At 44.7% G+C, this 13,100-nt stretch overlaps 1 protein-coding gene across 11 annotated transcripts in view; it reads right to left on the bottom strand.

Moving 5' to 3' along the window:
• Tnc (tenascin C) overlaps positions 1–13,100 on the bottom strand; it is an 84,858-nt gene that overhangs the window by 47,443 nt on the left and 24,315 nt on the right. For all 11 annotated transcript variants that reach the window (XM_008763754.4, XM_008763755.4, XM_008763756.4 and 8 more), the window contains exons 2-9: positions 12,242–12,823; positions 9,661–11,070; positions 7,655–7,918; positions 6,696–6,811; positions 5,851–6,007; positions 2,207–2,476; positions 1,237–1,422; positions 869–958 (exon numbers count right to left, since the gene is read on the bottom strand). In XM_008763754.4, the coding sequence (XP_008761976.1) occupies positions 869–958; positions 1,237–1,422; positions 2,207–2,476; positions 5,851–6,007; positions 6,696–6,811; positions 7,655–7,918; positions 9,661–11,070; positions 12,242–12,698 (2,950 nt within the window). In that variant the 5' untranslated portion in view covers positions 12,699–12,823. The remainder of the gene's footprint in view (positions 1–868; positions 959–1,236; positions 1,423–2,206; positions 2,477–5,850; positions 6,008–6,695; positions 6,812–7,654; positions 7,919–9,660; positions 11,071–12,241; positions 12,824–13,100) is intronic.

Consider the following 13,100-nt stretch of genomic DNA (forward strand, 5'->3'; position numbering starts at 1 on the left):
ATCCATGCTTTACAAACCTACATGTGATGAAATGCCCAGCACACACACACACACACACACACACACACACACACACACACACACACGCGCGCAATCTGCAACACTACTGAAATCCAAAGCTGTGAGATTGTATCCAGTAGTGAATTATCTGTGTGTGTCTGTTACTTGGAGGAGATGAAGCGAAGGGTACAGTATTGCCTCTGACTGATCTCCCATTAACTGCTTGCAAATCTACACTTATCTCAAAATCACAGTGTGCAATTTTTGCATCCCAAGGAAACCCAATCAAGTCTGACCTATATCTCACACACACCCTGTTTCTCCTCTCTCCACAGTGCCTGGAGAGATCTAGCAGAAGCTGCTGGGAGTCATAGGGGATGTTTCCTTTGTGAAATATGGGTTTTTCAGGAAAGACACTTTAGGAAGGAAGCAACAGTTCCAAACCCTTAGCCCTAGGTAGTTTCCACCCAAGACTAGCACTACAGGATGCTATGGGAGCCATGGGCCTTCCGTATCTATGTGGTTATTTAACTATCTGCCCTATGGTGGTATTTTCTCAAGGGAAAGCCTTCATATATGTACCAATTTAACAGGCTTATTTTAAAAGAATAGGTTGAGAAATAAAAAGGCATACTCTAAGTCTGCTTCCAAATTTTCTTTCAAATTCCTTTATTCTCTTTCCTCTGTAGAGTTTTGCTAGGGTAGCTCTGCTTTAGTTCTTTTAAATGTAGACATCTAGACCCCATGGTACTAGAGACCTGTTTCTCCTCTGATCTCATGCTTTTAATTTGTAAGTAAATGTTTCTCATATGTCCTGCCTTTTCTGTTGAGTCTACTTCAGTTGTGGCAGGATTGCCATGCACCTCACCTGTGGCTGCATTGATGGTTGCTGGATCGCCCTCCTTGTCTCCCTTAACAGCAGAGACGCCCACTCCATATTCAGTTCCTGGCCTTAGACCTGAAAGAGAATGTGCAGGTTGAGATCTGCCTAGCAGAAGGTGGGCTCTCAGAAGAGTTTAAAGGTGATCCCAGACTGGTCCCTAGCTAATGTGATTTTTGATTTTTGTGTGCCCATTACTTGTTACTAACTTGATGCAGTTACAGTGAGAGGGGTAGATAGGAGGAAGCTGGGCTTATTTCATTCTCTCTGCAGGGTTGCAAAGTAGGAATATGTGGCAGCAGGCTCCTGTCCTTTAGAGGGCCCCTGTGGCACAGCACCGCTGGGTCAGGGCTCACCTGTGAGTGTGGTTTTGGTTGTGGCTTGCTGGCTCTTTGGAACATCTATCTCAGCATGGTCACCTCCAGAGATAGGTGCATACTTAATTCTATAACTATCAATGTCTGCCTTGACATTCCTCCACTCCAAGGTGATGCTGTTGTCTGTCTGTGAGACGCGACGGAGATTCCTGGGAGCATCCAGGCCTGTTTAGGAGGGAAAGGGAAGATTGGCATTAGACCTGGTTTGAAGAGAGTAGGAAAACATGGCATTTCGATCAGAGATTCAAAAGGCACCTGCCAATGGACAGAAATGTCAGAATTTCTCCGAAGCCGGTCTTGGTAACTGATACACAGAGTTAAAGAGCACAGGCCTGGCTCCTTTCTTGATGATTGATTGATAGGCGGCATTTCAATTGGCTGCATTTAGTTCATTTTCTGTGTCTAAAGAACACTACAAAGCCCCCAAGATAAGACTGTGGATATGAAAACTGTTCTGTTGAATCATGTATTTTTGATAGCTAATTGCTGATCACCTGGTGCTTATCAAACTCCTGTAAAGTATTTTTGGGATAGATAATCGACATTTGCATACCTTTGAGGTAATGCCATTTGCTAAGGTGTCAGGCAAATGCTTTTACCCATGGAGCCATTACATTTTAGCCAGAAATTTTGTCTGAGAAGATCAGACCAGCCCCCTCCCCCTTTTCTCTTTTCTCTTCTCTCCCCTTTCCCCCATTTCTCTCTCCCCCATACATGCACACATATATGCACATAGGCACACATGTATATGTGTGCCTGGGTACGTTTTGGAAGTTATTTAGACCCGTTTTCTTTAAACAAGTCACCAATTACTATCTAAAATGAATATGCAGAGTTGGAAAGGCCCTTGACCATCTTTGGTGTTAAAGGAGCCTGGAAGACTCATGCATGGAGTGGGACAGAACTGGTACTCTGTCTTTTTCTCACTTGACAGTAAGGCATGCCTCACCTGTGATGAAGGTCTCCTTGGCAGGGTTGCTTGCCATGTCCACTCTGCGGGAGATGAGGGACACCTCATACTCCGTGTCAGGTTTCAGGTTCCCGATGGAGTACTGGTTGTCTTCATGTGTGAGGTCGATGGTGGTCCGGTCTCCAGGCACATCCTTGATGCCATAGGAGAGCTCAATGCTATCAATTTCAGCCAAGGGCTTGGACCAGGTGATCAGTGCTGTAGTGTCTGTGATGTCTCTCACCTCAATTTGGCTGGGGGCATCCAGGCCTGTGACCAACAAAAAGAAGAGAAAAGGGTCAAGGCCAGCAGAAGGGATCAGCCTCAAAGTAGTTTTTGACAAAAGAGGTAAGACTAGAGTCATTTCTGTTTCAAGCACACTGCTTGTTTTGTTTTCATTCTGGGAGTCCCTGTGTCATCCTGTTAAACTCACTTCCTGCCCCATACACCTGGATTTCACACTTCCTTACCTCCTGGTCGGTACAAGCCTATTCCTTTGCTTCATCTACTGAGATTTCCCTTCTCCTCTAAGCCTTTCATGTCAAACAGGTACATACATCCTCCTCCCTGTAGCTGCTGCTGCCCTGAGAGAGTTTTGTGACAGAACACTTGTCTCATGATCTTGTCACAGATGTTTTTATAGTTTGTTTGTGAAGGCTAGGGAGATTCCATGACAGGCTTCAAATTGTCAGTTAAGCTAAGAATTGGGCAAGTCTGGGCAAGCCTGGGCAAGTAATTTACTAAGAGGAAACAAACAAACAAACAAACACCAACCAACCAACCAACCAAACAAACAAAAAAAACCCCCACAGACTCCACTCTTCATGCCCCATAATGGTTCTGGAATGCCTAGAGATAGAGTGAGATAAAGCTCATCTTTCCCAGAAGTCCACTGTGTTTTAAATTGAGCCTGCAAGCTAACTTGGTTGTCTCTCTATTCTGGTAATGGGAGACCCCAGCATGCTGGACTTCTGCAGAATAAAACACTCTTTGCTTTACATACTGTTTGGGTCTGGGTGTCATTCTTTGGCAAGTCATGAACCTTTACAGGTTACAATGGGTCATTTATTCATTCATCTATTCACAAAATAAATGTTTGGCCTTCAAGCTCCTCAGGTCATCCTGAACATTTAATATGTTTTTATCTTTAAAAGTCTATGCCTTCAGCATCTGTCCAGTAAGTGCTTTTAAAGGGAAGTAGCTGGGATTCGTGCAGAGTATGGAAAAAGGACCATTTTTTTTTTCGGATAGATTGTGGGATGCTTCGTGGTCCATTTTTAAAGTCTAAGTGGTTATGTATCAGTTTGTATTTAATGAATCCACGAAATGCATCATGAAAATGATGCTATTTCCTGAACAGTGACACTGCCTTACATTCTCACAGCCATAAAGCCACTTAAACTGCCAAGGAGGTTGGGGTGTGGTCAGGGATACTGGTAGCCCCGACTTTGCATTCCTTGAATGGTAAAGACTGACATTACTCTCTCTACTGATCACATCCCATGGTATTGTGTCATCTGTGCCTTGGCTTAAGACAACTTGGTGAGAAAGATGCTATGGACCCAGTTTCCCAAACGTTGGAACCAAGCCTTAAAGAAGTAGGATATTCCAAAGTTGTAGAGAATGGCAAAGAAGGGATTTAAACCCAGGACTACCACACCCTTTCACCATCATAGAATGATGAATCTTGTCATCATTTAAGTGTCTAGAATGAGCACAATAAACCTTGATGAGGTGCCAGAGAGGAGGAATCAAACATGTTTTGCACCAAAAAGCTAAGGTCCTTGGATTCTGCAAAAATTCTCAGAAATAGTCACAAAAGGAACAGCAAAGCGTGCATCCATCAATGTTGGTATTTACACACTATGGCCCTTCAGAGGCTGGGTGTTTATCTCTTAATAAGCAGAATACAAAGAGGCCAAGCCTCAAGTAATTTGAATAAAAGAGCAAAGAGCAAGTAAAGAAATGTCATTTTCTCTTCAGTGTGCTTTGCCTACAGTGAATAAGCATTTCCTTGATCTTTTCTCTGCATTACTGGTGATCTAATGATTTTTCCTGTCAGTACCTGCCTCACACCTACCACAGAGTGCTGTTGTCAGGATGATGGAAAACATTTGCTTATGAAGGAGACAGTCCTACGTACTGGCCCTAAGCTATGCAAACTGTGCAAGCATCTAAGTGCAAGATGTTCCTTCTTGTCATGTGTCAATAGATCCAACTTTCCCAGCAAGCCCCTGCCAGCAAGAGTTGACTTCTTAAAGAGCCGGCACATCTGTTCTCTTGAAGAAAATAAGACATTTCTCTACTAAAGGCCAATGTAGAATCACTTGCTCCAATTCTACAGTATCTTGTTTTGTAAAAATATTTGATGTTAGGACAATTCTAAGTTCAGTTATATCCCACAGAATTCGCTAGCTTATTAAATCCTACTCTACCCTGAGAATTGCTAAGGATATTAGTGTCAAGTGAAAGGTGTATGAGTATGTCTGTTTGTGTTTGAAAGTGTGTATGAGACTTTGTTGAGTGTGTGTGGGTTTTTGAAAGTTGTATGTGTTTGTGTGTGGGTGTGTGTGGCTGGAACAGCATGTGTGAGTGTGTACGTGAGCATGCATTTATATGTGAGTATACATTTATGTGTGCATGTATGAGAGTGTGTGTTTGGATATATGTATATGTGCAAAAGGTTGTGTGTGAGTGTATGTATATGTGAGTGTATCTGTAGGTCAGAGGTCAACCTTAGGCATCATTCTTGGACTGCCCACATTACTCCTTGAGCCCGGGTCTCTGGCTAGCCTTGACCTGGCCAGCAAGCCTTGGGATCCCCTTTTCTCCATTCCTCAGCTGTGCGTAGAGTCATGACCAGGACTGTCTGGACTACATTATGTTAAAGTGACTCAATTTCTCCAAGGCTTATTCATTAGTCTTTACACACAGTACCATGCATATACACCTGGTCTCTGTCATGGGAGACTTGGTGTTAGTATGATATGAGCCGATGTGGTAGATGACTTGTGATAGCTTCCATGATTACTTTTTCTACATCTACCATCCTGAGCATGTGCCTTTGAGAAACTTCAGGGAGGGGACACATCTGTTTCTCTGTCTCTCCCATGGGACCTGGCCTGAGAATTTGCTCCGACAGCAGTGATGGAAATGTCAGTTATGAGTCTACTCAATAGCCATGCCACCAGGCCCAGGCCGATGATGAGGTCCCACAGATAGAAAATCGCCATCCGGTTATGCTTTGCTTTCATTTTATTGAGACAGTGTCTCCTTGCATAGCTTATATTATCCTAGAATTCACTACAGAGCCCAGGACTCATGGCCTTGACTCATGCTAATACTTCCGTCTCAGCTTCTAGAGTGCAAGGATTACAGGTGACTTTCTTGACTGGGGCCATTCTAGGCCAAGCAGTCTGTTCACAAAAGAGGCCCAAGTGACCCCAGTCAAGGACAATCCTCACATAGCTGAGCCCAAGTCCAAATCACAAACCTGCAGAATTCTCACTGAAGGCACTGCATATGGACTTTGTATAAGTAAGCAAACTCTCACTGATACAGATGCTGTGTCAGAGGGCGTGCTATAAACCAGACGGTGCAAAGAGACACAATTAGGTCTATCACAGGTGTTGGCTGCTACTCACGAGTTGTGGTCACTTTCTTCAAGCCAGGGCCTCGGGTGTTGTTTTTCACAATGTGAAGAGATATTTCATATTCTTGGCCAGGAGCCAGGCCAGTTTGGCGGTAGGAGGTCTCTGGCCTCCTCAAGCTTTTTGTGATCTCTCCCTCATCTTCTTTGTTCTGTAAGATGGGAACACAGGGCTAAAATTCAGAGGCAGGGATAGCCATGCACCTTCATGCTTCATTTGTGTCTGCTTCTTGTTTGGTTTATCCATTATCTACTTCCTATGTACCATAGCAGATTGGGAGATTAGATGCTGAGAGTACACAGACAAGAAAGCTACTTCTTGAGTTTATTTGTTCTTCCTGTAAACACCTATACTTACCCTATCCCTGTCAAATAGAGCCACAAATCAACCCTTCCTTTTGTAAGGCAGCAGTTGACATCAGTTGTGGGTTATCCCGTGCTCTCCCAGATAATTGAGAACAGGGCCTGGGTTACAACCAGAAAACTAATTTACCTAATCTTTGGGTCCTTGGAAGATCCACTCATATTTAAAATGTGCCAGGAAATACTGTATAGGACAGACTGGTTACTATTACCCCAAATAGAGATTTGCAAGTTGGTACCTATAGATGACTTAACTTGTGTTTTCTGGACTCTCCTCCCTTAATACTATACTTTTCCACTTATTAATAGCAGGGAAGAATTCGACATCACTTAAATACATAAGTGACCACACAAAGTGATAGTGCCCAGTCTACCATCCAAAGCTAGGGAAACCAAGTGACATAAGAAGTTGCAGGGTCTTCTGATCACCTTGAGAATCCCCTATGTCAAGGATGTCTCCTCTAGGGAGTCCCTTACCATATTTCTGAAAATGATCTCCCACGTTTCAAAAGCGATGTCCAGAGGATCCCACTCTACTTCCACAGATGTCTCCTTGATAGACTTGAATTTTAGGCCTTCAGGTGCAGGCAAGTCTGTAAGGAATAGCACAACAGGACGTAAGGAAGGGCAAGATCCTGGGCAGCCACACAGCTAGCGATACACTAAACCTGTGATGGGCAGCTGTCTTTGAGGCTGGTAACCATATCTGGGGTCTACTTAGAGGCTCTTCTGGCATGCAGTCTGCTGTGAGAAAATATGAAAGCCCCTATTATTACCAATCATATGACTACCTACTTACGATTTCATATGGTTGAACTAACAAAGCAAAGTAGGCATAGGATTTGAATTCAGAAGGACCTAGATCACCATCTAACTCATCACCCATTACACTGTGACTTTGGGCAAGGTTTACACAAAGCCCTGAGATCATTACTTTTCCTGGGAGAAAGTGGTAACTGTGTCTGCCCTTGGGAATGCACCAAGGACTGAGTGATACATTCCATGAAGTCTGCTGGCCTAACTCTTGGCATGTAGTGCACACTCAGTAAGGAGAGGCCAATGTTGCTGTTATTAAGCAAGTAAGGGCCAGTTTCTAGTCACAGCTTGCTTTTCAGGCACGAAGGTAATTATACTAAATCTTAAAGGAACAACCTGAAACAGACAGTGAATTCAATAGACTAGAACTCCATACAATGGTGGTAATAGGGTTAAGATCTAATCTAAGACTTCCTAGGTCAAAGCCCAAATCCATCTTTGTTAGCTGTGGGGATTGAGAGGAGATGATGAACTATTTGGTCTCAGTTTCTTTATCTATACATGGGGTTAACAATTGCTTCTGTCTCATTGGGCAAAGTGTGTTAATAAATACTGGGCACTTAAAGTGTGCAGAGTGCTACACAGCTGGTGAGTCTACACAGAGTCCTCTGCCTACTCACAGGTGGCAACTCTGGCACTGACAGGGATGCTCCTCTTGTTCTCCAAGATGGCGAACACATGAATGAAGTACTCCACTCCTGGCTCCAGCTCCCGGATGGTGGTAGATGTCTGGTCCCCAGGCACACGGAACTGCATCTCCAGGCCATCAGCATGGGTGGGTGTGTACATAATGAGGTACTCAGTGACCCGCATCTCATTGTCCCATGCCAGATTTACAGTCTCCTCTGTTACTTCTGTCACAATAAGGTCTTTGGGAGGGGACACTGAGAGGAATAAAAAAGGATATTGGAAGTCAAGAATATACCTGCAGTACCCTATAAGTTTAACTTCCTTGATAATTCTCTTCTACTATTTGCAATAGAGATCTGAAGTTGTCTGTTCTTAAAACACATTGTTCCTAGCCTTCTGGACTCAGTTGGAGCCCTACTATGATTCATCTTTTCTTTCTTTGTGATGTTCGAAGCTAGGGTCCTATGCATACCAAATACAAGTTCTGCCAGTCAAGACTAGAGAGATTACACAGTGGTTAAGAGCACTTTTGCTCTTGCAGAGCACCAGGGATACATTCCCAAGATCCACATGGTGACTCACAAGCACCAAAAACTGCAGTTCCGGGGACTCTCATGCCCTCCTTTTACATCTGCTGGTACAGGCTCACAGGTGGTTCCTACACATACATTCAAAGTAAACGCTAATACACATAAAACAAAAATAAATAAGTCTAAGAAGTATTAAAAAAGAGGTCTTTTACTTTCCCTATAACAAAATTCTCTTCCTCTATTTCTTTTTACTTTAAAAAATAATTTCATTAATTCTCTGAGAAAGCCATACAATCGATTTTGATCATCTGACCTAGGCTGATGTTGAATGTTCCTTGTGGCTCAGGCATTGAACTTGATCTTGCCTCAGCCTCTGTAGGAGCTGGGTTTACAGATCTTTGCCACCAGAAGTAGCTTTGCAACCCATTAGTCCATTTCCTTCCGACTGAAGTCCCTGGCCAGTAGTATTGCTTTCGACGCTTTTCCACTTTCTGGAAAAGCTCTGAGTTACACCATGGTACAGAAAAGTGTCATCTCGGCTTGGATCCCTGAGTTAGTCCTATAGGGTTTGTCTAACCAGACTCTCTTGTTCCTTAGATGTGAGTGAGGGCAAAAAGTTTTCCTGCAGTTGCCTATATCAGGTTTAGAGCCCACATCTCTCTGCTAATCTTGCACAATTCAAACACACTAAACACTGGGACTATTTATTTGTTCCTGCCTACCTTCAGAAGATGTTCTTTATCATGACATGAGTGTGAGAAAAATAAAGAGAAGACGCTCCTTGAACATGAATATTTTTGTTCTTTGCTGTGGTTTCATTTAGTCAATGTTTCTTGAATGGATACTATATGCCTCTGCTTTGAATAATTACTAGAAACAGTGTTCTTCTGGGAGATGTTCACAGCCCCTTGGATAAAGCTAGCACCAAAAGACAGCTTAAGGGACAGGTCTAGTTCCCAGGTAACCAGAAACTATTCTTTAGTTGACTGCCTTAATAAGTTCTTCTTATTTAATAGAAATGTCTATTTAGTCCAGTTGAATTATCATTTCCATTCAAATGAAGGAATTTTGTTTGCCGTTGTTTCAAAGCCAGAGTAGAGAAGGAAAGGAAGCTGATACTTAGTAAAGGATAATGAATGGCTGATCCAATAGAGTTGAGATAGATAATATTTAAGTATCAGCTTTGAGTCTTTTGGACAACAGTATCACTTCTCTGAGCTTTTGAATCTAAGTTGCCCAGTACCAAGAGATGGAACATAACTTCTTCATATATGGAGAGAGAGAGAGAGAGAGAGAGAGAGAGAGAGAGAGAGAGAGAGAGAGAGAGAGAGAGAGAGAATATTTAACAGGAATACACTAGCAGAACACATGAAAAGAATTGGTATATTGATAAATCCAAATATTCTCTGATAGGCATCAGCTGAATACCCATCAGGACCACTTGCTGCCAGCTTGCTGATACTCACCCTCAGAGCAGTCTACCCCTGTGTAGCCTTCATTGCAGATGCAGCGGCCTGCCACACATTGTCCCTGGTTGCTGCAGTCATTGGGACAGGAGCGCTGCCCACAGTCCAGGCCTGTGAAGCCCTCATGACAGATACATTGGCCGTCCTCACAGCGGCCTTGGCCGTGGCAGTCACTGGGGCACCTTTGCTCTTTGCAGTCTTTGCCGGTGAAGCCCTCGTGGCAGATGCATTGGCCATTCACACAGCGGCCATGGCCGTGGCAGTCACCAGGGCAGGAGAGCTCAGCACAGTCAGAACCAGTGAAACCATCCTCACAAATGCACTGTCCGTCCACACAGCGCCCCCTCTGGCTACAGTCCCGGGGACAGCGGCGGTCTCTGCAGTCTTCCCCAGTGTAGTCATCATCACAGATGCACATGCCATTCACACAGCGGCCATGCTGGTGGCAGTCATTGGGACAGCTCATCTCACTACAGTCAAAGCCTTTGAAGCCTTGCTCACATATGCATTTGCCCTGTACACAGTGACCCCGGTTGTGGCAGTCATTGGGGCATCGCCGTTGGCTACAGTCTTCTCCGGTGTAGCCCTCGTCACACACACACTGCCCATTGACACAGCGGCCATGCCCACTGCAGCCATTGGGGCACTGGAGTTCCCCACAGTCAGCCCCTGTGAACCCATCGTCACACTCACACTGTCCGTTGAGACAGCGGCCATGGTGGTGACAGTCTGCGGGACACCGCTTTTCACTGCAGTCTGCCCCTGCAAAGCCCTCGTTGCAAACACACTGTCCCTCTTCACACTGGCCATGGCCCTGACAGTTGTTGGGGCAGGTGAGCTCACCACAGTCTTCACCTGTGAAACCTTCTTCACAGTAGCAGGTGCCGTTGATGCAGCGACCTCGGTCGAAGCAGTCATTGGGGCAAATGAGCTCGCTGCAGTCTTCGCCCGTGAAGCCCTCATCACAGACGCATTCGTTCTCCACACACCGCCCACGGTTGTTGCAGTTGTTGAAGCAAAGGGGCTCATTGCAGTCTTCACCAGCAAAGCCATCTTTGCACACACACCTGCCATCCACACACATCCCGTGTTCCTCGCTGCACGGCACTGGGCAGACTTCCAGGCCACAGTCAAGGCCGGCATAGCCTTCGAAGCACACACAGACCCCATTCACACACTTGCCCTGGTCATTGCAGTCATTGGGACAGGCTAGCTGGCTGCAGTCTTCCCCAGTGAAACCCTGGTCACAGATACACTGTCCATCAAGGCACTGGCCTCTGAGATTACAGTTTCCAGGGCATTCAGGCTCAGAGCAGTTGGGACCTTTCCAGCCTGGTTCACAGACACAGCCACAACCTTCAGCACTGAAGTTACCCCTGCCGCTGCAGAAGGGCCTGCTGTCCAGACGGCCTGCAGTGAAGAGAACAGGTATTTAGCTGAATTCATGAGAGCAGTTTTTGCTATTCCCATGGAAAAGCCCTGACCCAAATTCAGCTGTATCCTTAGGTATCAACTGGCTGGGGAGAGCAGGAGCTTAGTGGAGAAAATCAGATGGAATTCAGTCGTATTCAAGCCACACTAACATTAAACCCACCATGTCTTCTCACCTACATGTTTCCCCAAGGGAGTTGACAGAGAGAAAATGAATTGATTTATTAATAAAGATAAACTTTCAAAAATTGCCTTAGAAGCCTGAGTCCCACAGTATTCCCTACATACAGTACTCTGGTGCATCCTTGAAATCATCATCATCAGTGCCCTTTCTGGTAGTATTTTCTAAGTGGTGGAAACAGATACTCATTTCTGATTTGAAGCAAGTGCTTCTGTAGTTCTGTGGAACTCAGGGGATAGAGATAATGAACTCCTAAGCAGCAGGATTCCTGGAATAGATGTGCAAGGGCCCAGGGCGTCCTCCAGAGAGAATGAAGTACCCGGGCACATCCAAAGTCTGTGTATGTCCTTCTTTATCATTGAGTCATCCTGTGACATTTGGCCCACTTTTAAAATCTCAGATTTTAGACTCATGGAGAGATGTTAAATCTTACCTTAAAGGGTTGTTGGTAGGATCATATAAGACAGGTACTGTGTCTGGTACATACAGGTGGTTGTATGCACAGCCCTGAACCGACCATCGTCCCATTATCACACTGTGTTCCATCATGTTAGAATCACCCAGGCAGTGGAATTACAGACGTTGTGAGTGACCATGTAGGTGATGGAAATGGAATGTGTATCCTCTGAGAGAGCAAGTGCTCTTACCTGCTGAGCTAACTCTTCAGACCAATAATCTAACAGATATAATTAAGTGAAATAGAGCTTTATGAAGCAGATTTTTCAAATGCTAGAAAATGAGTGTGAGAACTATTATTAGCATGACTTCCTAGAACAGGAGAGAAATGCCTGCACTCTCCACCTTACTTGACCTTCAAACCTCCCCCTTTGTTTTTTAAATGAATACCTTGTCTGTCTAGTTTCCCAGGAAACCAGCATTAAAAATTACTCCTGGATCCCTTTAAGCTCATAATTTTCTCATTTATGCAGAGACGGGGCAACGAACCCTAATGCCTTCTGGGAAGCCTACCTTCTGCAGGTTGGAGGCAACAGCCTGTACCCATGGTGCACTGCTCCCTTAGAGAAGATACCAACATCTCCAGTTCCTCCAGTCTGCTCAGGAGCTCCTTCACATCTGGAGCTGCGGCACAGCCACAGGCCCGACGAGGGATGTTGATGCGGTGTGTGAACACAATCTGATTTTCCCCATCCACTGTATGCTCCTGGAAGCTTCCACTGGACTCTGGTGTGGGGCTCAGGTCTTTCTCTCCACTCGTTGACTCTAGATCCACTGAGCACTGAGAACCCATGGGCAACTTGATGTTGTAGATATGGTTGAACACCACTGGCTGATTCTCCTCTGGCAAGGTCAAGTTCAGCCCACTCTCTCGCTTGTGCCTGATGACTTTCTTGAGGACCCCACCTTCAGGAGTGAGGGCAAACAAAGCTAGGAAGATGCCTGGCAATAGCCAGGTCACGGCCCCCATGGTAGAGGTTGGATTGGCTAGGTGTCTCTAGATCTGTAGGGTGCCTGAACTTCCAGTAGAATTTGGTATTTAGATGTACTTAAAAGAATACAGTTGAACGTCTCCAGTCTTCATGGAAGAAAGATCTATAAATAAAGAAAAAGAATAGTTATTAGGTTCTGTCACTAATGCACACTGTGGAGTGGCTACAATTTGGAATGATTTTTGCCTTCTTGCTCCCTGTGTCTGAAGCTTTCTGGATATTCCTTCATTATATACGGTAGCAAGGACATAAAATGGTCTCTAGAAGAATCTTGCAATTTTGAAGAAATGACATTACTCATTATTCAACTTTTGGAAATGAAAGGAGACAGTAGAAAAAGAAAGGCATGGCAAAACATTAGGGAGTTGTATCTCAGATTC

This window comes from Rattus norvegicus, chromosome 5, assembly GCF_036323735.1.
Source record: "Rattus norvegicus strain BN/NHsdMcwi chromosome 5, GRCr8, whole genome shotgun sequence".
Taxonomy (NCBI): domain Eukaryota; kingdom Metazoa; phylum Chordata; class Mammalia; order Rodentia; family Muridae; genus Rattus; species Rattus norvegicus.